The 24373-nt window shown below is 43.3% G+C and overlaps 2 protein-coding genes across 2 annotated transcripts in view; one reads left to right on the top strand and one right to left on the bottom strand.

Annotated features, from left to right (window-relative positions):
• The window catches only part of Snx25 (sorting nexin 25), a 113609-nt gene extending 105687 nt beyond the window's left edge, over positions 1-7922 (top strand). Inside the window, exons 15-19 of the mRNA XM_051169724.1 lie at positions 169-286; positions 3342-3408; positions 5697-5878; positions 6947-7047; positions 7815-7922. Coding sequence (XP_051025681.1) covers positions 169-286; positions 3342-3408; positions 5697-5878; positions 6947-7047; positions 7815-7895 — 549 coding nt within the window. The 3' untranslated portion in view covers positions 7896-7922. The remainder of the gene's footprint in view (positions 1-168; positions 287-3341; positions 3409-5696; positions 5879-6946; positions 7048-7814) is intronic.
• Positions 7923-12632: 4710 nt separating this feature from the next.
• Positions 12633-24373, bottom strand: part of Lrp2bp (LRP2 binding protein) — a 26996-nt gene continuing 15255 nt past the window's right edge. The window contains exons 6-10 of the mRNA XM_051169726.1: positions 20115-20257; positions 19931-20036; positions 17462-17685; positions 14838-15012; positions 12633-12929 (exon numbers count right to left, since the gene is read on the bottom strand). Coding sequence (XP_051025683.1) covers positions 12864-12929; positions 14838-15012; positions 17462-17685; positions 19931-20036; positions 20115-20257 — 714 coding nt within the window. The 3' untranslated portion in view covers positions 12633-12863. The remainder of the gene's footprint in view (positions 12930-14837; positions 15013-17461; positions 17686-19930; positions 20037-20114; positions 20258-24373) is intronic.

The raw sequence follows: 24373 nt of genomic DNA, 5'->3' as shown, positions 1-24373 counted from the left end.
CATGTTGAAAATGGCAGATTTCTATTTGAAGGTCAAGTGATTATGTAGGCTGGGATGTCAGTGGATAGCTTGGAGTTTGTGCTTGAAAAAAGGGGGTCAGCTCTGCCTTGCTCTGCTTCCTTTTCCTGGGCATGTGACGTGCTGCCCATCATGTCCCCTCTGCCCCAGGAGGAGATAGAAGAAGACAGCGACCTGTCAGATTACGGCGATGATGTGGATGGGAAGAAGGACGCCTTGGCTGAACCGTGCTTCATGCTGATCGGGGAGATTTTCGAGCTTCGAGGAAGTACGTGTCTTGGGCTGTTAGTGGGATTTGTTTATCGTTGCTCTGATCCTGGTGTGCATTCCGTGTGTTCACACCCACACACTCATTCATCTAGCCCTTCAGAGTACGTTAAAGACACTGCAGGCGTCACGCGCCATCCTTGTGCTGAAGGCACAGCCTTAGGACAGGTCAAATTTCGGCATTCCTGAAACCTTGGTTCCTGGTTTACTCAGCATCGTGCTCCTCTGAATTAAAAAGGAGAGAACACTTTGGACTCTTTTCATGTGTAGCTTCATTGTCTCATCACCAGAAGTTACCAAAAAAAAAAAAAAAAAAAAAAAAAATCATTCACATACCTTGTTATGAAAGGTGCAGTTTTGATGCCAGGGTAGTGTTTGGATATATAATATATATCTTATATGTAACATAATATAAGTTATATATCACATATATGATATACTAGATGAAGATTCGGTATAGAATAATTTCAATAGCTAAAGTTAGAGCTAAAATAAGCATTAGAAATGGAGGCTAGTAGCCAGGAGCAGTGGCGCATGCCTATAATCCCAGCACTCAGGGAGGCAGAGGCAGGTGGATCTTTGTGAATTCAAGGCCAGCCTGATCTACAAAGTGAGTCCAAGACAGCCAAGGCTACATGGAGAAGCTCTGTCTCGAAAGGCAAAGACAAACAAACAAACAAACAAACAAAAGAAATGGAGGCTATGCAAATTGTTAAAGAAATGTCCATGATATATAGCATCCAAATAGTAAACTCGTTCAGATGAAAAATTTGCAGCTCTGTTGTATTTTAGATTCTTTTAAGACAGTAGCTGATTTTTAACTTGGTTCAGTATAACCAGGAAACAACAGTATTCCACTCAGCCGTTCTTTTCTTCCGTGAGGTCTTGCCCACAAACCTGTGATTGTCCCCATTTCCCACAGAGGCGGGCATGGTGAGTCTGCAGCATCCTGTCTGTTAGCATCAGCGAATTCTTTTTCCATAAACTCAAACAGGTGAGAACCCTGGTCCCAGCCTTAGTAGGACGCTGCATGCTGGCATTTCAGTCTGCTTATCCTCGACTGAATGTCTGCTCAGGGCATGTTTGGTTTGTCAGTGACATTTCCAAGAGGAATAAATAGACTGGCCTTGATAATGAGATGTGATGCGTTTGCCACCAGCGGACTCCTCCGGCGGCTGCAGCTGCCTCTGCGCTTTGAATAAACAAGGCATTAGAAGCAGTCAAGGGGCCCTCTGGGAAGGTGGGGGCTTGGGAACTGAGGAAGGAGCGAGGAGAAACCAATGGTGGCAGAGATTCAGCAAAACTGTTTTGGCTCCTGTTTGTGTTCAGTCTACATAAGGACCTAGTAAGGCAGGTTTTTATCTTAAACCCCTCATCTATCAGGCAGTCTCTCTAGAGTAACATTCGTGATCAGAGCCACTGGCTATGAACTGCCTCTCTCCTGACCTAGAAAGGCCAAGCAAAGTTACCATCATGAACAGAAATGTGCGTTCTAGCCTAAAGGCCAGCCTGAAATAGACACATCCACGTGCCTGGTGGATTCCAGAAAGTCTCATACAAGCATGGCTTGGAACCCTGCGGTTGTTAGTTTTCTCATTAGGCACTGAGCTTCATTCAGAAGTTGGGGATGCCCCTTGGCCTTCCTGTCTAGTGTCTGGCTGCTGTCAGCAGTGCTCTAGTGTGGTCTACCCCTCCTAACGCTCCTGCTGGATGCAGGTGGCCGAGCCTTTGGCTTCGTTGTTGCCAGGTCTGTAGTTTTCACTTCTCCCTGTCAGGAGCCAGACATTTCAGGGGCTAGCAATGGAAAGATACATTGTAAGAAATTGGTTTATATTCAAATTTATGAACATAAAAATATCATGAGTTTTTTTTTTTTACCTTTTTTGGTTTACATTGATATTCTACACCTACAAAATATCTCTATGTTAATAATAAAAGTTATAGTGGGCAGAACCCCTCATGCACAGAGAACATCCTCCGGGACTATTTTAGGGTTTTATTGCTGTGAAGAGACACCATGACCCCAGCAACTTTTAAAAAGGAAAACATTTCATTGAACATTTATAGTTCAGAGCTTTAGTCTATTATCATCATGGCGGGAAGCATGGCAGTGTTAAGGCAGACATGGTGCTAGAGGAGCTGAGAGGTCTACATCTTGATCTGCAGGCAGCAGAGGGAGACTGTGTGCCACACCGGGCTTAGCTTGAGCATAGGAGACCTCAAAACCCCACCTCCACAGTGACACACTTTCTGTAACAAGGCCACACCTACTTCAGTTAGGCCATACCTCCTAATAGTGCCAATCCCTACGGACAAGCTTTCACGGGAATCTATAGGGCCATTCCCCTCAAACCACCACAGGGACAGAGGACAGAGGTGTACCGGCTTGCTTTAATCTCATCCTCTTCCGAGGAGCCTGAGGGTCAGCAAGGTGAAAGTATGCCCAGCAGCTCTAGAAGGTGCTACAGGAAAGGAATTCACATGATTCAGCACTCTGCTCTTTACATTTCTCCTTTCCCGCCCCAAACGCATAAGAAGACATAAAAGCACACAGTGTTGAATAGACTAGAATACTCAAGCGGCAACAGTTAGGCCCGTGCCTTCGTTCACATTTGACAGAGTCTGTCAACGCTGGAATTCAGACATTTCTTAATGAGAACTCTTCGTTAGAAGAACTGAAAGCAGAAAGCCAAGCACAAGTCTGCAAACATGAACTGCGCTCTCTGCTGGTGAGGACCCAGCGTGCCAACAGCAGCCCAGGGACATAGGAAGCAAAGTATTATTTTAGGTTTTATGTAGACAGAAGAAAAAAGAGGGGGAGGGGGAGAAATACTCTCAAAGTTCACCTCTCCATTTGCTTAGTGAAAACATAAAGGCTTAGTCAGAGTCCCTGAGCAGGCGTTTGCTAACTCAGACCCAGTCTCTAGAAACTGGGGCCTCTGATGGATGCTTAGATTCAGACCCAATCAAAAGCCACACTGATGCCCTTTTCAGCTGTGAAATTGAGATGTTTGCACTGTCCCGTGATAAATGTTTTCCTCTGGTTTACCTTTTAGTGTTTAAATGGGTGCGAAGAACATTAATTGCTCTCGTTCAGGTCACTTTTGGAAGAACCATCAACAAGTGAGTCATATAAAGCTACTGCCACCCTTTGTCTGAATGTTGAATTGCAGTGTGGAGCGGCAGCTCACGGATTTCAGGAGAAGTACCCTTCTTTTGTACTCGTTTCTGATACGATGCTGAGGCTGGATGAGGAAGCAGAGGTCTGAATCTCTCTTGAGCATGCGCGGTGAATAGACGGCAAACACTTGAGCTAGCCGCAGCATTCCCCTAGAGCTGAAGTGGCCGTAACACGCCAACTCTCCTTCATGCATGGACATCCCCTGGAGGAAGGCTGTGTGTGGCAAACAGTTCTACCATAAGTCTTCGGTAGACTCCAGACTGTATCGGTGTCCATTTACATAGCAGTGTTTGCACAAGCAACCTTCTGCAGGACATTTTTGAGTTGTTCATACTGCTCCATACTTAGCGTTTGTTCACAGAAGCTCAGGCCCTCCATGAGAACGCATGCTCAGTCAGCGACACTCGCTAAGAAACTGCTGGTGTTTCCCGCAGCTGCGAGAGCATGCCGTCAGCGGCCATCAGAGCAAATATGGCAGGAATGGGCTATCTGAGCCGCCTTCAGAAATTAGCCCAACACTTCACCTTAGCAGGGAGGAGACAGAGTGAAGAGACGGGATGGTTTCTTGTCCTTTGACTTAGTCCTGTTTCATGATATCTCTGTGCCTGGGATTTACAACTGCCATTGTCAAGGTTCTTTTAAATAACTATCCAAAATAAAGATCTTCAAGAGATTAGCGTTCAGATTTTCTGCAGAATAGAAATGTGAGTGGATGTCTAAAAATTTTTAAACTAAATCACAATTTTGTGTATAGAAAAATAAGTTTTGAGGTGAAAATACTGTTTTTCCAAGTGAATAATTTACTGCTTGAACATTAGTGAGATGCTATGGTTTTATTATGCAAACTGATACAGTTTTATAGGAAATACTATAAAGAAAATATATTTTTGTATTATTTATACATAGAATGTTTTTCTGATGGTCACAACAAACTTTACTTCTATTTTATTTCTAGAATTAAAAAAAATAAACTTCAAGTTGTCTGTCAGAGGCTCGCTTATTTAACTTAGTGCCCTTAGGTCGGAGCATTCTTCTTCTTCTTCTTTTTTTTTTTTTTAAGTTTTTTTTTATTAATTTATTCATATTACATCTCGATTGTTAGCCCTTCCCCTGTTTCCTCCCATTCTCCCCTCCCTCCCATTTCTCCCCTTCTCCCCTCCCCTATGTCCGTGACAGGCCTTAGAGAAAGTAATGTCCAGATGCCTCCTTTCCCCCCATTACTTGAGCTTGCTAATGTATTTCCTTGTCCAACTCAGCAAATCACGTGCACTCGCCATATTCCTCTGGCGGCGTTGGCTCCAGCAGCCGCATTTGCCAGTGATGATTAGGGCCCAGCAGTTTCCTGCATGGAGACTGAGGAGCCTCCTATGGGAACTGTCTGACTCTCTGTGCCGGCGGGTTCACTGCCAGGCAGGGACGTGTGGAGCACCTGGTACGTGCTTCTCTGCCTTCTGCAGGGGACAACACGTCATAAAACTAAGTAGTAGTGTTTGTCAGCCTCTCATCTTGAAGCAGTCATGGTGTCACACACCTGATTGGCTTCCAAAGCTTTTTGGCTGATAGAAAGAAAATACCAAAGGTGCTGATCTTTCCTAAGACTTGCCTAATGTTCAGTCGCAAATTGAAATTTCATTTCTTCATGGAGTGCCAGTGGTTAACCCAAAGAAATCTACAGAGATTAAAGTGACAGCATAGAGAGCTTTAGCTTTCTAGGGAAGAGAGGCAGGCAGGTTGGCAGTCCCTTCTAAAGACAGAAGCCCTGTTGAAATAGAGACATTATTTTTTCTGTCTAGAATTGAATTGTAGAGTGTTTGCTTGTGTTTGCTTTTGACTGTGAGTTTGATTCAGCATTTAGTCATGCCTCCAGCATTAGCTGGTCACTGTGTATGAAGTGCCAGGCTGGAAGCCTCAGACTTTTCTTCTTGTCTGTACTGACTGGATTGGAAAAGTGGATGCCATTGAAAAATGTGAATCCATTCTTAAATAATAAAAATGAACGAAGAAGAAACAGAAAAATATGTGAATATGTGAACCCCAGGAATGAGTTGATCATCCAGTATTGACAAAGTGCACAATAATTCCCATAGCCCGAGTTCTAAAATAATCAGTTTATCCATCAAACATTTAGATCAGGCTGTGTTTTAGCCTACCCCTTGGCAAATGCCTTCTGAGGATAGAACATACAGTTTGTAAAAACTTCAACCAAGCAACTTTTTTTTTCTCTTAAAAGACAAATCCGGGACACAGTGAACTGGATATTCAGTGAGCCAATGCTAGTTTACTACGTCAACGCTTTCCGGGATGCTTTTTGGCCAAATGGGAAGTTGGCACCACCCACTAGAATCAGAAGCGAAGCACAAAGTCAGGAAACAAAGCAGAGAGCACAGCAAAAGCTACTTGAGAACATTCCAGGTGAGACTTGGCCTGAGAAATTTGAGAGGGTTTGCACTGCTGAGGGCAACGCCCCGCCTCTGCCAGGAGGCCGCTTCTCATCACCTGCCGAGAAGATACTGAAAAATCTTAATAGGAGTATTTCATTTCAGGAATATTTAGAGCTGATATATTTTATGCTTCAGAAAGCAGGCTGAAGTTTACTTTGAAACTTTACTAATGTGGCTAAAACACATTTATTTTAATCACTAAAACAAGTAGTACCAAATGTTAAAATTGTAGCCTTCAAGAATGCCCTTTGGTTAAAAAAAAAAAAAAAAAAGAAAAGAAAAAAAATCTAGGGGGCTGGAGAGATGGCTCAGTGGTTAAGAGCACTGTCTGCTATTCCAAAGGTCCTGAGTTCAATACCCAGCAACCACATGGTGGCTCACAACCATCTATAATGAGATCTTGTGGACAGTCACACATGCAGGCAGAACATTGTATACATAATAAAATAAACAAATAAATAAATTTTAAAATTCTAAAACTTTTGTTTTAAATGGTCATGAGAACTAAGCAGTTACATAGACAGGCCTCCATGCTTGCCTTCTTGGGTGTGGTACAACATCGCCTGAGGAGAGAAACTCAGTTTTTTTCAGAGCTCAGGATATGATGTACCTGTCAGCCCCAGGGTCAGTACTGTCAGCTTGGCAGAAGCTAGAGTCACTGGGAGGCAAGCTTCCGGCCAGGTGAGCCTCCGGGTTTACCTGGACTAGGTTGAGGTAAGGAGAGCCACCTTACATGTAAGTGGGCCCTTCTGTGGATCAAGCTCCTTGTGCGAGGATGAAGGAGCAAGTGAGCTGAGGTGTCAGCCGTTCTCTGCTTCCTGACTGAGTGCAGCCTGGCCCACTTGTTTGGGTTCTGACTACTGTGTTGGACTTCATCTCACATGTGAGCCAAAGTAAGCATGCCCCACCACAGTGTTGCTTTGTCAAAAGTGTTTTATCATGGGCAGCGGGAAAAGTAACAAATCTACGTAACTTATGCAAGTTCCTGGGTTCAAGACCCAGCAGGGCAACAGAACAAGTGCAAAATTGTTTTTTCCAGATACACTCCAGAGCCTTGTTGGACAGCAAAATGCTCGCCATGGCATAATAAAAATATTCAAGGCGCTGCAAGAAAGAAGAGCCAACAAGCACCTGTTATATGTAAGTACCGAGCATCCCACAGGACAGGACTCTTTCTTTCTTGATTTTATATTCCTGTTTACATATGAGGGTAATTTTTAACCCTTCACATTCTGAATCACATCTATTTCTTTTAACTCTGGGCCTGTTATTTTCTGCTTCATTTTTATTTGTCCTCTTATTTGCCTAAAAAGTATGAGCCTGACCGGGCGTGGTAGTGCACGCCTTTTAATCCCAGCACTCGGGAGGCAGAGGCAGGAGGATCGCTGTGAGTTTGAAGCCAGTATGGTCTACAAAGCAAGTTCAGGACAGTCAGGACTACACAGAGAAACCCTGTCTCGAAACACCCCCCCAAAAAAATAAAAACAAGAAAGGGGACTCGAGAGTCTTCTTGTCACACGCTAAGCTCTCTGTTGACTTCTGATTTAACAGCCTGCATGAGCATGGTTTCTGTTATTTTGGCAAAGGAAACTGATTTCCGTTTGTTTTTCTGATTAGGATTACCAGTATCATCCAGATGTGATGGTGCATGCCTACAGTCCACATACACAGGAGGTGGAGGTCACTGTGGGCTGCATGACATCTTGTCTCCAAAAAAAAAAAAAAAAAAAAAAAAAAAAAAAAAAAAAAGAAATACCAATATTAAATGTCACTGACAGCTGACATGTCTGACAGACCTTGAAATAAATCGGGCTTTTGTAGTCTGAACTCTTTTTGAGAGTCACGTGCATCCTGAGGGTGGTCTCAGAAGTCTCACAGCGGCTTCTTTGCTTTTCCCCCTCGGGCAGGTGCTGATGGAGCTGCTGCTGACGGAGCTGTGTCCTGAGCTAAGGGCTCACCTGGATCAGCTCAAGGCTGGTCAAGCTTGAGATGGCGCAGCGACCGCCGGAGAAATGTCTGTGTCATAGTAGGCACGACACGTCCTCCTCTTTTCCACAGAGGGCCTGACAAGAACCACATCTTTGTTTCTGTGCCTCCCTCTAGTCTCATGCGAGGTGAGCAGCGTGAGAGGGAGGAGGACTGACGCTGTGGTCACAACAGAAAAACAAAGTGACAATTACTGGTTTTTATTTAAATGATATAAATACTTTAAAGCTCAACATGCTGATTGAAGTACAAATGTTAATATGTGATAAGAACATAGGAAATATTTTAAATATTTATGAAATTTTTGTTGTTAAATGACAAACTCTGAATATTGTACAGTTAATCTCCTCGCTGAGGATTCCAAACATTCCTGTGTTTCACGTGTTTTGAGGAACACTATTGTGCGATGCTTGGTGTAAAGTTATTGTGAAAATTTTTTGTCTTTATTTTTACCAAAGATTTCCCATAGTTTGAAGCATTTGAAGCAATAAAATTTAAAAACAAATCCCAGTGCTCAAAGGTATTATGATGCAGAAGGCCCTTGGACACTTGTGCGATAACACATCTGCCGAGAGCCTTTTCCACAGGAGGCACTGTCCGCTGAGGGCTCCCGAGGAAAGCGTAATGAGGAAGAGGCCATATGGGCAAGGAGGTAAGATGTGAGCTGAGCCGTGGAAGAGGCAGCCTCAAAGATAGGAAGTCACTTCCTGGAGTTGAAAGAGTCTGTTAATCCTTAAGTCTTGTGCACTGCAAGGGCCCTAGGTGAGGTCAGTGATGGTGGGACCACAGACAAGTCACTGAGTCACTGTTCCCTGGCTTTGTCATCCGCCAGGCAGTAATACCTGTGCACCACTTTCTCTGATTCCTAGAAATACCAAATGCAGAAGGCAAAACTGCAATCTGTATAAGAGAAAAACAGGTAATCACATGGTATAGGTTTATCACACTATTAACTCACAACTGACAGGTTCTTTGTTTTTGTTTTGTTTTGTTTTGTTTTGTTTTGTTTTGAGAGGGGGGTTCTCTGTATAAGCCTTGGCTGTCCTGACTTGCTTTGAACACCAGGCTGGCCTTGAACTCACAGAGATCCTCCTGCCTGTACTTCTCCAAGTGCTGGGATTGATTACACATGTGTGCCACCACACCTGGCTTGGTCCCTTCTTCCAAATTAAGATGGTATTTAAAATTTCAGATGCAGCAGTTTGGAACAGATGCTGAGACTCAGAGCCAAACGTTGGGTGGAGCGCAGGAAGTCTAGTGGAATAGTGCAGGGGAGGGAGTAAGCTGAAAGGTGACAGGAGCTCCTCAAGAGGAGCAGCAGAGCCAACTAACCAGGACTCAGGGGCCTGTGCAGGCTGAAGCACCAACAAGGACCATGCATGGACTGGACCGAGGCCACCTACACAGACGTAGCCAATGGGCAGCTCAGGCTCCATTTGGGTCCCCAAGTCAGGGGAGCGTGGGCTGTCTCTGACATGGACTCTGTGGCCTGCTTTTTGATCACTTCCCCGTGACAGGACTGCCTTGCCAGGTCACAGAGAAAGAGGAGTCTTGATGAGCTGGGGTGGGTGAGTAGGGGGGTGCCCCTTTTCTGAGGAATAAGGGAGGGGGGAGACGGAAGGGAAAGTGGGCCAGGGAGGACAGGAGGGAGGGGCTATAGCCAGGATATAAAGTGAATAAATAAATTTTTAAAAAGACTTCAGACACAACTCAGGTTGGATATTTTATATATAAGGACTGTCCTTCAATGAGATATTGAAACGACCATTTAGAGTAGATTCAGGGAATGGAATAGAGTGAAGTTGCCAATGCATCGTTTGCGTAATTCTAAGCTACCATTTAAACTGGGTGAGAAATTAAAACTCTAACGTCTCTCTTTAAGACACAGTCTGCTAACCAACTGTGATGAACCTAGAAGTTTGGGCTTTTCTAAAGAGGGTAATAACCTGGAATCCTTGCTCACTTGAGGTAAAGGCTAGCCCCCCTCCCCAGTGAGCGTGTGCTGCAGTGTAGGTGCCACACTGGGGTCCCATTCAGGCCTGCGTGTTGTCAGGCTCAGGGATTTGAACAATTGGTCCCTGGTTGGTGGTGCTGTTTTGAAAATACAGAGTTGTTAGAAGTATGTCACTGGGCGCGGCTGTTGCTTTTCCAAGTTCTTACTTCATTTTCAGACTGGGGTCTTGCTGAATGATCCAGGCTGCCCCCAAATTCATGATCCTCCTGCATCAGCTTTCCAAATAGTGGCGGCACTTAGGATTGCCTACCACACCTCACTGGAGCCTGAAAATTTTTTTTTCTTTTCTTTCTCTTTTGAAAGGGAAAAAAAAAAAAAAAAAAAAAAAAAAATATATATATATATATATATATATATATATATATATATATATATATATATATATATATAGAGAGAGAGAGAGAGAGAGAGAGAGAGAGAGAGAGAGAGAGAGAGTTATACCAACCCATAGGCTTGAGGTATGGAGCAGTGTTTGGGAGGGAATATGGAGTGTTAAATACTACTACAGAGGAACAGGCCTTGTTTCCGGGGTTGCTTTATAGAACTTTCGGGTAGCATGCAGAGGTACACAACTATGTCTTCTCTTTGTATAAAAACAAAGTTCAAGTAAAGTAAGTATGTGAGTGCAGAGCCAGGGTCAGGCTTTCCTTCTGCAGCAGCTCCAGCAGACATCGCCACCTACGAACTCCATTTTCTTACTACTAAGAGGTTTTGTTTTTATTTATCCACTGTTGCAAATGACATGGTATGGCTCAGTGATTCAGAGCACTGGCTGTTCTTCCAAAGGATGCAGGTTCAATTCCCAGCACCCATATGGCAGCTCACAGCCATCACACCTCCAGCTCCAGGGCATCTGACGACCTCTCCTGGCCCCCACCAGCACCGGTCATGTGTGTGGTGCTCAAATATACATGTAGGAAAAACACTCATACACATAAAATAAATGTTAATTTTCAAAAGAAAATGACATTAGATTTATAAAATAAAGTCATACCAGCCAATATGCCAACAAAAGCAGGGAATTGAGGTAACTTTAAGACCTAATGCTTTTAATACATTTCACAAACATATCATTACACAATTTACAACATACGAATTTTAATGTTTTCACTGTCATCTTTTTCTTTCGTAGATTTCACTGACAGTAAGACTGTTGCTAATTGAATTTTCTTTCTTTTTTCTGAGACAGAGTCTCTCTCATTATAGCCCTGGCTGACATCAGGCTCAAAGAGACCCACCTGCCATTGTCTCCCAATTGCTATGTAGCCTGCTAATTTATTTTTACACAATATTTAGATGTGTGTCACTAACATGAGGAAAAAGTTTGCTAATTTATTAAGTATTTAGAAGTTTTTGCACAGCGAAGGAGACAATCATCAGAGTGAAGACATAGTCTACAAAATAAAAAAAAATTATTCACCAACTATAGCACCCTTAATATCTATGATGTATAAAGAATTACAAAAATTAAGCACTAAAAACCAGAATTATCTAACCAAGTTGATGGGTTAAAGAACTACACATTGTCCAACCATACCACTCCTGGGTGTGTACCTAAGGGATTCCAGTGTACACCACAGAGATTAGCATCCACATTTATCTCTGGACCATTCACAGTAGCTAGGAAATGCAACCATCTTAGATGCCCATTAACAAATGAATAGAAGAAGAAAATGTCAAACAGGCACGCAGGAATTTCATCCATAATGAAATGCTTGCAGGAAAATGGATAGAACTGGCATCGTGTTAAATAAGACTCCAAGGGCAACTGTTTTCTCTGGAACCAAGACTTGAAAGTGTGTGTGTGTGTGTGTGTGTGTAGAGCAAGTTTTGTATTTATGTATACGTGTTTATAGCTCTTGAAAATAGAGGATCATAAAAGGAGAGGAAGAGATCTCAAGGGTAGCGGGAAATAAGTAAATGGATATGGTAAGGAAGGAGAAGGGAAGACTGGGGAAGGGAAAGGAGCTACGGGGGGGCAGTCATAGAGGAGGAGTGAGACAATGGTGGTGCAGGCATGAAGACGTCATGATGAAATCCATTTCTTTTTGTGAAAACTTAAGACATTACTTATAAAAACTAATATTTTCATAAGTAAGCTTTCCCAGGCTAGATTACCAAACAATATTTAGATGTAGTTCTTAGGTGAATGATTTTTATGAATTTGTTCTCATATTTTATCTTTATTGAAATGTTTCTAAGATTTACCAAAAAATGTAGAACATGAATACAAACAAAAGCATATTGCTGTAATTCTCATATTTATTGAGGGGTAATACTGGTTTCGTTCATTGATTTGAGAGCTTTGAGGACACATTTGGGGAAGGTGAACCTAAATAATTTCTTAAATCCATTTTTTAAAATTTACAAATTAGCCAATTATCTGTAAGAATCTTCCAAAAAGTTATAGGAACATTATACAATTTCTACAAAAAGGATTTGAAAGTCAAATCTTTAGATTTTCTTTGGCCTTCACTTAATTTTGTGAAAAAAAAAAATTCAATACTAAATACATTTTAAATTAGCAAAATTCATAAACTCAGACAAATGCTAAAGAAAATATAAAGAGTTAAACTTTCAAATTATGTTTTAAAGTAAGTTGGCAGCATGTGTGCTTTGGAAATCATAAAACTCAATCTGTACTTTGTCATTCCAGACACTGCATTTAACAAGGCAAAGGGGCACTTTGCTTTTGTCCTGCTGTAAAACTCAGTACAGTCCAGGCCACTCTATAGATTAAGGGTGTGTCTCCGGGGACTGTGCCCAGCAATCTGATTGACCTTTAAGTTTTTGTTTGTAATAAAATTACAGAATACAAATATAAGAATGAAGGTAACATTTCTGTAAAATACCCTGGGTAATATAATAGAGGCTCAGAAAATAACAGATGTAGCTGCTGGAAACACACAAACGTTTCAGATAAGAATTGATGGTCTTTGTTGAGATGCTTTGTGGTCTAAATTCTTTGACGAATAAGTAAGGAGTGAAGTTCATCTGTCACTGCAGGGTTCAGGCGGCACGCCTTAAAGAGAGAAGAGAGTCAGGCATTTGATAAATTCTTATTGTTTGGTTCTCCTGTCTTTAAAAGTAGACAAACAATATACACATATTTTAAATTAAAAATTAAAAAAAGAATTATTAAAACAGGAAGTAAACATCAACAACATCTAGTCTCAAGCTGTTATATTATTATGTAAGCGGAATCTACAATACTTTTATTTTAAAATAATGTAGTTTTAGCGTACCTAGATCATAAGGTGCATGACTCTAGAATGTCAAGGGTTTGGCAGGAACACCAGGTGCCATTCTGAGCAGATGTCATCTCTTCAGCACCAGGACATTGGTCTTACCCAGTTTGCTTAGCTGTGATCTTCCAGGAGAAGATGTTTGTATTTGTTTCGGAGACAGTGAAATCAAAAGGGTCTCCTTCATGTTTAGTCCAAGTTTCCCAGCACATACTTTAGAAACATGGTGGGTTCTAGAATACACAACACTTATAGACGCCTAAGGAGCCAAGTAGAAGGAGCTCGGTGAGCTGCAACCAGGCATGAGCCCTGGCTAGGGGGTCTGCCATCTTTACTGCCCTACCTGTGGAGTAGCTCCAGCTCCCCTCCCTCTTGGCCAGAGTTCCTTTGTGCAGGACACTCTCAGCTCAGTGACCACCACCATCAAGGTCTCCTCGTGTTTAGCTCTCACTGCCTCCCTCATACAACCTCACTAGCTGCTCCTCTACACTGTCTCCACATCACCAGCATCTTCTGTAATGTAGGACAGCCTAACTGGGTACTGGCTCTGCCTGCAGCCTTAGTGCACAGTAACGGGGCTATTATCTCCCCATAGGTGGAAACTATTCTAGTGTCGCTTTTGGTTTACTGATTTTTCAGGGTGTTTATACCAAATATCAGGTCATTCTAAACTAGATTTTCTCCCATGCTTATCTACAAAGCATACTATGGATATTCTGGAGCATGGGATTAGATTGGTTTTGGAGGTCAGAAGGCATTTATAGCAAAGTTAGTTGTTCATGGCCATTACTCACATGACCAGAATGACATGGTGGCAAATACCGCAGACATCAGTTGTATTTGTAACTTTGGAAACGTGTTTAAAGTACTATAATTCAGTGTTTCTAAACCCGTGCGCACACTAGAGAGCTTTGGCAGATATGGCGCTATCCCACACCTACAGACTATGAATTAACTCTTCTGAAATAAGGTCTGGCACTAGCCTCTAGTTCCAGAATGTTCAGGGCTCACAGTGGCAGGATTGCCATGAGTTCCAGACCAGCCTGGGCTACACAGCAAGACATATACCAAAGAATGACATACAGAGTTAATCACGGTGCCATTCTAACTTGTGTTCATGAATATCATTGACCTAAAGCATGACCAGTGTCTTTCCTTCCTTCCTTCCTTCCTACCTGTCTGTCTGTCTGTCTTTTTAATTCACTGCAGTTACTATTACAGTGTCTCCCCAGCCCCACCCAAAAGTCTTAGATCTGAAAGTGACCATATGGATTAAAATGTGAGAGGGTAACTGATTACCTCACACTCATGAAACTTTGTCATGGGGGTGTTACTTAAAAACCTTCATTTAATGACGATATTAGAATGAAAGTTTACTAGAGACAGGTTAAAACAGTTTTTTCACGTGAAGACTCAAACATTTAGGCCCTAAGGGCAATGATAGGCCTTTAGTTGCAGGTGGCAGTAGATTTAAGGAGAAAAATTTACACCAAATGACACTTTTTATCATCTGAGCTTAATTATGCTGGTAAGAATCTACCAGGTCTACGTGCAACCTGCACAGGCTCACCATAGACAGGTTGTCTGCACAGAGGTTAGAAAACTTCACCTGAGAGCAGTTCCACTCTCAAGGAGATGACAGTGGTTTGGAGGGAGGTAAATTTCCATTTTGTCCCCAAACTTACCTTAGAATAATAGTGTTTGGCAGCTGCTTCATCTTTCATAATGCCCAAGCCAAGCTGGAGACACCGTGCATAATAGAAAGACGCCATAGCCATGCCTTTGCTGATAAACTCCGGGAGACAGTCTGTGACGTGGGCTATCACGGGGATGTCGTGCACTTCATCGTAGTCCGCTATCCTGAAGGGATGTGAGGTTGTGAAATTCAAAAGGACACCAGCCATGGTTCATGTTCTCACAGAACAACCTGTAGAGCCTCTGGGCTCACAGTGACGGCCCTACCCCTTTGAGAAGTTTGCGGTGGCGAAGTTAATGTAACACTGTCTGCTACTAGCAAGATGGGTAAGCTAGATCACAGCTTCTTTGTGGAAATGCTCATAGGGAAAACTATGTCATTAATATCTTAAGTGTAATTATCTTCTTGTGGATAAATTAAGTACAGGATAAAAAAGAAGTCTATACTCCCTTGTGCAGGGAGCACAGGAAGTCCTCAGGGACTGTGTATTTTAACCTGGGCACAGCCATGTCAGGAACTCGGACCCATGGGATGATTGGTAACCCATTTGGGCCAGGCTGAAGAGGCATGGCAAAGGTTTTTCTCAGGAGTCCAAGGATGAGTGTTTATGGAGAGCTGCTCTGTGTGTGCAGAGACTAAGAACTGCAGCTTCTTCCTCCTACATGTGACATCTGGAGACTTCTCCCTACAGAGATCTCCAACCAGGACGACAGGCTGGGGTGGTGGCAGAACCCACTAGATCCCAGCTTTACTGGACTTCTGCTGTCGAGGTGTCTGTCCTTTCTGCATTTCCTCACTGTCCCTAGCCAGGGGCCTAGGATCCAAACTTCTGTAAAACACGGCAACACGCTAGGTGCAGTGGCATGGGCCTGTAATCCCAGGACTCAGGGAGGCAGAGGCAGGCAGATCTCTGTGAGTTTGAGGCTAGCCTGATCTACAAAGTGAGTCCAGGACAGCCAAGGCTACATAGAGAAACCCTGTCTCAAATAGCAAAAAACAAAAACCCAAGACAACAACAAAAAACCCAACCAACCAACAAAAACATGGCAACCCTTGGATCGTACACTGAAACATCAATCTCAAGTCTAGATAGTCATCACATAGGCCACTTTAACATTCTAAGAAGCTAACATACTTATCTTCAAGAATGTGCAATTTTAAATGCTAGCCTTAGCAAACTATACATACATATGCCGACTTGTGTGAGAAGGAGATGTAGTCAACTTCATGTCAGCTACAATGTTAGGGGGAATCAGAATACGGAAAATGATTCAAGGTTCTAAAGATTTTAAAGGTAGGTTCAGGCTTGATAGCTCAGCAGACCATGCCACTTACCACCAAACCTGATGAACTGAGTTTAGCCTTCAAGACCCACACAGTGGAAGGATCCAGGCAACTCCCTCATGGGGCTCTCTGAGCTTCACAAGCATGCTGCGGTGTGTGCACACTCACAGCCAACAAACAAATCAGTGTAAGAAAAATGTTAAGAGCTGTGTAGAATCCTAGCCAGGATGGGCACTTGCTGGGAATGCTGGAGGTGGCTCCTTCGATGGCCTGCTGCCTGGAAGGTGAGATGTCCAGGAGGAGAGGGGAAGAACTTTGTTTTTCTCTTGCTTTCATCTTCTCTCGGTCTCTGTCATTCTCTGGGATGGGGTTGGGAGCATGACTGGGGCATAGATCAACGCGCCCATAGTCTGGTGGCCACTCTAGAGTGCCCCGGACTGGTTTTGTTTTGTTTTGTTTTGTTTTTTTCTGCTCTATTACTGCTTTTGTACAGCATGGATAAGTATATGTAGGAAATAGGGTAGAGTCTTATGGACCCAGAAAACTCTTCAAAGAATTTGTAAGACATTTGGGTCTTTGACCAATACCAACACTTTATGGTCATGAAGCTTTATTTCAGCCATGTGGGGACAGAACTGCATGACTAGGGAATATAGGAAGTGATTAAGACTCCTTAATAGACATTCTAATGTGTCAATTTACACTGAGAAACCCACTTCAGCTAATAGGGCTGAAATCCTGAAGGTACAGAATTGTACTTTCCAGTATGATCATAACTAGCCATATTGGCTACTCGCTTAAAATTTAACTAATTTAGAATGTCAGTCCTCAGTGGCACTGGAGCATTTAAGGTCATGGAGGAGCTGTCATTTCAATGCTACAGAAAGTATTGTTGGACAAATCTGGCATAGTACACCAAGTAGTTAATGCCAAGACAATACCAAGAACATCAAGAAATTATCTCTAGCTTGTTATGCAAACATTACTATACCTTGACTGTGTCCCCTGCAACATTCATGTGTTACCAGTGTCCCAAGATTAAGAAGTGTTTAGGGCACAAGGGCACCTCGTTTGTGAGATTAAGGCCCTTGAATAAAAGGCTGTATACAGCCTTTGTAAACGGAGAAACTTTCCCGTCGAAATCCTGCTTGTGGGGACACAGTATCCATCTGAACACAGAGAGAACGCAGGCTTTGCCATCCGTCTGAACTTGTCAGCACCCTGATCTCAGACTTCTAGGCTACAGAAATGGGAGAAAAATTCCTATTCATTATAAACCACCCCTCAGCGGTGGTGAGGAAGCAACACAGAACAAACTAAGCCAATCACCTTTTGGAAAACGCAACACACTTGGTGAAAAACTTCCTCTGGTAGTAGTATTCCACAAGAACGCCCTGGGCGTAGACGTTCCCGCGTTCAGCTGCCTCCCGCAGGCAGTGCAGGGCCGCTTCCGTGTCCTGGCGGATTCCCTGTCCGTAAAAGTACATGAGACCAAGTGCACCCTGGGACTCCAGATTTCCGTTGCCACAAGCTTCCGAATGCCAGAAAAATGCCTGAGAAGTCACAATTTCATTTTATTATCGGCAGGATGAAAGTACGAGGGAGCTCTAGAAAGAAAAAATTCTAAGTATAATTGTGTAAGTATTGGCTATGTCTCCAGGAACTAGTTCTACAGGAATGTCCTTGACCATATATGCACATGGGCTTCAAAGTCCAAGGAGAGTTTCAGAGGAAGGTCAGCTGTCCTGGGTCTCAAGCTTTGCAAGTCTCGCAGGGCAAAGGAGAAGAAGGTGTAACTAGGAGCTAAGGGAAGGTTTACTTACACCTGCAAGGAGGCGCGCTCACAAGATCCCCACCAACGCTAAGGGAAAGCTAGAGCTTGTGTGTGCTTTCCCGTTGCTATGACCAAAAGCCTGATGGCTTATTGTTCCTCCTCCCCCCCTCCCCCCAACAGGGAAGGTGTGGCGATAGGAACAGGAGGTGATTGGCTGCTCACATTGCTTCCACGGAACAGAAGCAGAAGGTGGGTAGGCTTAAAACACACACACACACACACACACACACCAAAAAAACCTCAAGCGCCACCTCCTTTCTATTTCCTCCAGGGAGGCTCTGCCTCCTAAAGATCCCACAACTTTCCAAAACAGTGCCACCAGCTGGGAACAAATGTTCAAACCTAGGAATCTGTGGGATCCTCTCATAGTCAAACCACAGGAGAGTCCTGGCTGGATCTCAGCAGGTTCTGGCTGCCAAGATCAAAGGCAATTTAGGTCGTTTGTATTTGTTACTTTCCCCATTGCTGTGGCCAAATACCTGACAGGAAGCAGGTATTCAAGAGAATATAATTTTTCTGGCTCACAGTTTGGGAGGGATACAAGCCCACCACGCGGGGCAGTCACCAAGGCAGGAACTTGAGATGGCCAGTCACATTGCAACCTCAGTAGAAGGCAGAGACAGAGAGATGAACGGCTTGCTCAGCGAGAGTGTTCAGTTTTATTTACTTTTCGAGTCGATTCTCTCGTTTATCATGTGGGTTCTGAGGATCAAGCTCCGATGGCCAGGCTTGGTGGCAAGCACACCTAAGCTGAGTCATTCCACTGGCCCAGCTTTCTTGTTTCTTACCTGGTCTGAGAGCCTGGACTAAGGGGTAGTGCCACCCACATTTGGATTAGGCCTTCAGGACATCTTCCCAACCTAGATAATCCTCCACACATAAGCACAGAGGCTTTGCTGCTCAGTAATTCTACACCCTGATTAACCATCACATGACCTAACACACTGACCCGAATTTAAAGAAAGCATATCTAAGTGGATGTCTGAGGAACATTCCCAGCTGTGGTCTGGCTCTTAGGAATTTGCCATTAACCCTTCACTGACCAGTAGGACTCAGCCCTACATCTTCTCGTTGTAGGATTTCCTTCTAATTATTGTCATGGGAGTATATTTTAACAGAAATACAGCAGTTTTAACTTTTAGTTCCTGGTGTGTTTTACTCATCAGTGTCATTTAATACTTCCTCAAATCAAAGGACTCTAGTCATGCTTAAACAATTCTGGTCATTATTATATCAGTAATAAAATCTTCTTTTAGCTTTCGCAGTGTTGTGCTTTATTCATGGGACTGTTTCTAGCATACAACAGATTCTCACATCCATAGTCTCCTTTGGTAAAAAGCGGGCAAGGCAAGGGCTGTCCATCGGGAGAGGTTTGAGCTGAGCTCCAAGATTTTGGATGATTAATCTTGACTGTCAATTTGATTAGGCTGAGAAATTCTGAGAGACAATGAAGCACACTTCTGGGTATGCAGGTGAGGAGTTTCCGAAGGAGATTAAGAAAGGGTGGACCTAACACCATTCAATAGGATCAGGGCCAGGATGGGACAACAGAGGGAGGTGGGGGAAGCCCACCTACACAAGCATCCTCTCCTCCCTCCTCTCCCTCTCTCCCTCTCCCCACTCTCTCTCCCTCTCCTCTCTCTCTCTTCTCTCTCTCTCTCTCTCTCTCTCTCTCATGTCAAATCTCTGTCACGGCGACGGAAAGTCTAACACAAGATCCCAGTGTGAGCTTCCTTTACGTTGTTTAGGAAATGTAAGAGCCAGCCAAGCCTACAGACTTACTCCACCAGGACTTCTCTGAAAAGAACTGGGGAAACAATTATTAACCTCGATGTGATGCTAGCGTTAAAAGAGAGAAGGCTGAGATGAGGTTCAGCATTAGGGTGCTCACCTTGCATAGGCAAGGCTGGGGTTTTGCCAGTACCAAAATAAGTACAGTCTTTCAATGGGGCAGCAGAAGGTACCTTTTCTAGTTGCTTAGGCTCCTGCATTGAGTAATACAGTCCTAGGATACTTTGCGCCTTCACACTCGCTTTTGGGTTTCCATTGTCCGCAGCAAACAGCCACAGTCTAAGAGAGAGAGCAAGGGAAGTTACCCTTTGTGTCAGCTGTTTAGTAGCACAAACTCTTAGTTCCAGGGAAGGTTACCTCTCTGCTTCCTCATCGGATCGTTTCACACCTCTCCCTTCAAAGTAAGCTCTTCCAAGGTTGTAAGCAGCAGCGAATTTTAAGTGCACTGTTTGGGGGCATGGGGAATCAAGGATTTTCTTCATATAGTCCACTCCTTTTTCCTTCCACAAAGGAAAAGAACAAACAAACAAACGAACAAAAGACACTAGTTTTTAGTTTTGCTCAGACTGCATGTCTTTCTTCTTATAGTATATAATATATGTGTATATATATATATATATATATATATATATATATATATATGTATATATAGTATATATATATATATATATATATATATATATATATATATTTATATATATATATAGTGTAGTACATATAGTCTATATAGACTACAGTTCAAGGCTAACACAGTGTGTACAATCCCAGATTTACACTTAGGATATCTTTGCACTGGATTTTCAAGGATGAAGACAAGGGAGGAGGGGTTAAAGAGCAAGCGCTGTTCAGGCTTCCCAGGAGCTATGCACTGTGGAGTGTACACCATACACTATTTTCTCTCACTCTCACTCTGGCCCACGAGTTCCTTTTAGTAAGAAACGTCCAAATTGACATCTTCACTTGACATCTGCACAGTTACTTAATTGTCATTCTAAGTAAAAGTGACAAAGCATGCCCCTTGAGTAAAGCTGAGTTTGGTCCCCAGAACCCACATAGTGGAAGAGGAGTTTTCTGACCCTCTTCGTGTGTGATGTGGGATGTGTGTGTGTGTGTGTGTGTGTGTGTGTGTGTGTGTGTGCACTGTGCTGCTTTAGCAGAAGACTCTAGTTTGATTCCCAGCACCCAGGTAGGCTCATCACTACTCCAGCTCCATGATGTCCATTGCTCCCTTCTGACCTTCACAGGCACCTGCACACGCATACACACACACACACACACACACACACACACACACCTAAAAATAAAATCTTTTTGAAAGGTCAAAATAAAGAGCACCACTAAGGCATTCCCACAGAAAGCCCGAAAAGCCACAATTCCTCAATTTCCCTTGGCTCAGAATCTGCCCCTTTAGTTTTTCCAGGCCAGAAACTGTGTCCATTCAATGGCCCTGCTGCTCTTCAAAAGTGATTTGTGTTACCTAAACCAAGTTAATGAATTCCTAGCTTTGGACGGCTTCCTTCCTGACCCACACATCACAGTGTCAAGGTATTTCTGAATCTCCGAAGCAAAAATGTTTGTCTCAATCTCTCTCTTTTGTTCCCTTGTCGTCGTTGAATGTGACTCCTCCAAATGGAGTTCTATGATCACAGTGTCAATGCAATGCCCTTTGTTCTCTCAGCCAGTACCTAGCGTTTCAACCCTTCCCATGGGCCCGAGTTTGTCCTCTTGGCCTGACTGCTCCCCCTGGCGGTAGGAGGACCTAGTAGACAGCCTGAAGCTAAGGCCCCTGAGACTAGAGCTGAACTCAGCACCAGAGGAGGTCTGTTGGGAGCCTTGAGTTTAGTTGGTAACTTTAACTGTCACAGATGATTGTTTTGGAGATCACACAAAATATGTCTCCAAGTCACGATGAGTCTATGATGGGACCACAAGGTCAGATACTCGATGAGTCTACTATATAGATCTGATACCTGGGCATATTGCAATGAACAAGATAGACAAGCCTCCTTATTTGTGAAGCTTGTGTCTCAGAGAGGGATAAATAAGTTAAACAGGAGACAAATCATTAAGTAGCCACTACAGCTATGAGAAAATAAAGACTGCTATTTTATAGTACAACTATAGCAAACTTCTAAGAAGAAAACATCCCATCAGATACCGGGATTAATAGGAGGATTAATGAAGGGTTGACAATGATGCTCTGTGGGAGGAAATGGGACCAACCTACTTGTCTTTCAGAGGAAAAGAAAGTAAAAAGAGAACACATAGAGAGAGGCAGGAACGGGAGAGAAGGGGGTTGGTAAGGTTTTGAAGAACCCTGCGCCAGCTCAATCAGGAAGCAATCCTTCACGGATGGCAACAGAAGTGAGTGAGGAGCAGAGTGCGTTCTGCAGCTTATTTTTTCTCTGAGTAGTTTAAATTGTTCCCTTTTTGATCAATTCTTTTTGGATAGATGTGAATCTTTCAAAGGTTTTAGAAAGAGGTCCTCACTATTACTGTAATTTTCTTTTTCTTTTTTTTTTTTATTATTTTTATTATTATTTTTTACTGTAATTTTCTTAATACCTACTTCTAAATCTCACAATAAATGGCCCTGTGACTTTTGTAATGTGTGAGCCTTGTTATGATTTAAACGTAAGCAGGGAGCACTGACTTAGAAAGGATAGGTAAAAATAAAACCAGTTCTTGGAAATGGTTTCATGCTAGCAAAAGACGTGGAGAGTTGCATGTGTGACTGTGAGAGGCCGCACTCACATTCGCCATTACAAGATGGCGCTGACATCCTGTGTCCCAAACTGGTAAAACAAGTAATCTGCGCATGTGCGAAGGAACTTTCCACTTGTTGTGCTCTGCCTCTCCCGTGGCGTCATATCGCCTGATGAGTAACAGCCAATCAGGGACTGACACATCCTAAGCGGAGAACAGTTTCCTATATAAGGGATGGGTTTCTGCTGTTTGGGGTCTCCATTTTACTTGTCGTAAGCTTATGCTCTCCCTCTCAAGACGCATTAAAGCTTTACTGCAGAAGGATCCTGTGTGCGCCGCGTCGTTCTTGCTGGCGAGACGGTAACGCGAGTCACATGTGACTGTATGATGAATATGTCACAGCGTCAGCCCCGCTTCATGGAGTGACGGCCACCTCACCCAGAATCCCTCTGTTAGGTCTGTTCTTTTAAATCTTGGCTGGCCTTGCTAGCAAACTGACTGAGAGCTTGTTACTTCAATGCTAATAAAATACCGAAGAAATGCATGAGATGGCAATAGAGTAAACATTAAGAGTCTCAACGTTTTGAGACTTTTAACCATCCTTTACATTATATTTTATATTATATATTTAACTTATTTAGTGTGTGTATGTATGTATGCATGCATGCATGTACATATGCATGCATGTGTACATGTGGGCAGGGGTGGGGTGGGGTGGGGTGAGCACATGTCATGGTGTGTGTGTGTGTAGGTCAAAAGCCAACTTGGGAGTCAGTTGCTCCTTCTACCATGTAGGTCCCAGGGAGTGAATTCAAACCCTGAGGTTTGTCAGCAGAAACATTCTGATGCCCTGATAACATTCTTTAAAAGCACATTGGGTTTTGTAACAATTCAATGTTGATATAAAAATAATGTCCTTGAAAACCTAGTAGGTCAAGGAAACCAGCTGAATAAAAAGTACAATGCATTCAGTCTTCCCTGTGTTGGACACAATGCTACTTAGTAAGTCCAAGAAGTCAAGGGAGAATAGAATCACTGGTGACAACCTTGTTTTGCTAGAGGCAAAAAACGCCGGAATCAGTCAGTGAGTAAATAGGTGTAATAGTTTCATCGGCACCCACTATTCCTCTTCCTGGTGATTAATTTTGCTCAAATGTTTCCGGGAGTGGATTTTAATACTGTTCCCTAAAAGCTGCTTTATTATTTGAAGATCATACAAGATAGATGAAGGGAGGGTGTCGATTTGCATTTCTGACCTTAATTGTTTTACTTTGCTCTTTTTTTGCAGAGCCGGGAAGAGAAGTAGAACCCCACACAGGCCAGCAGCTCCGTTCCTGAGCTAAACACCCAGCCCCTGACTTCAGCGATTTAGTGTACACTGTGGGCTTTGATGGGCACATCGGTGGAGTATGGTCTGGTGCTTTGTATTTGTTAGTTGCTTGCCCCTTCCCCAAATTTTTACTGCAGACTGTGATGTACTCCAAGTATTGCCACTTAACCTTGTCTGCCTGTTTGACTAATAAAGAAAGCCAATACATGGACAAGGCCAGAGGAAGGTAGGCATGGAGAAAGGTTGTGGGCTTTTGAGGCAGAGAGGATTTTGGGAAAGAGAAGCAGATGGACAGGAGGAGGAAAAAGGAAGGACATTGCCATGGGGAGGAACAGAGCTGTGTGGGCCCAGAGGGGGAACTCTGGAGTCCCACATGACAGAAATGACCCAGATAAACAGCCTTAGCAAGTATTTTGGGATTATATAAGGGAGGTAGCCCAAACAGAAATTGTTAGAAGCAGATGGCATGGGATGGGGGCTGGGATGTAAATGAAGACAGCTTAGGAGGTGATGTCTGCCTTGCCCAGGTGAGAATGGGCTATTCTAAAACACGTCAGGCACCTGTGTCTTTACTGATTGC

The sequence above is a fragment of the Acomys russatus genome, chromosome 27 (genome assembly GCF_903995435.1).
Source record: "Acomys russatus chromosome 27, mAcoRus1.1, whole genome shotgun sequence".
In the NCBI taxonomy this organism is placed as follows: Eukaryota; Metazoa; Chordata; class Mammalia; order Rodentia; family Muridae; genus Acomys; species Acomys russatus.
Note: the sequence above shows the minus strand (reverse complement) of the source record. Positions and strands in the feature narration are given on the sequence as shown.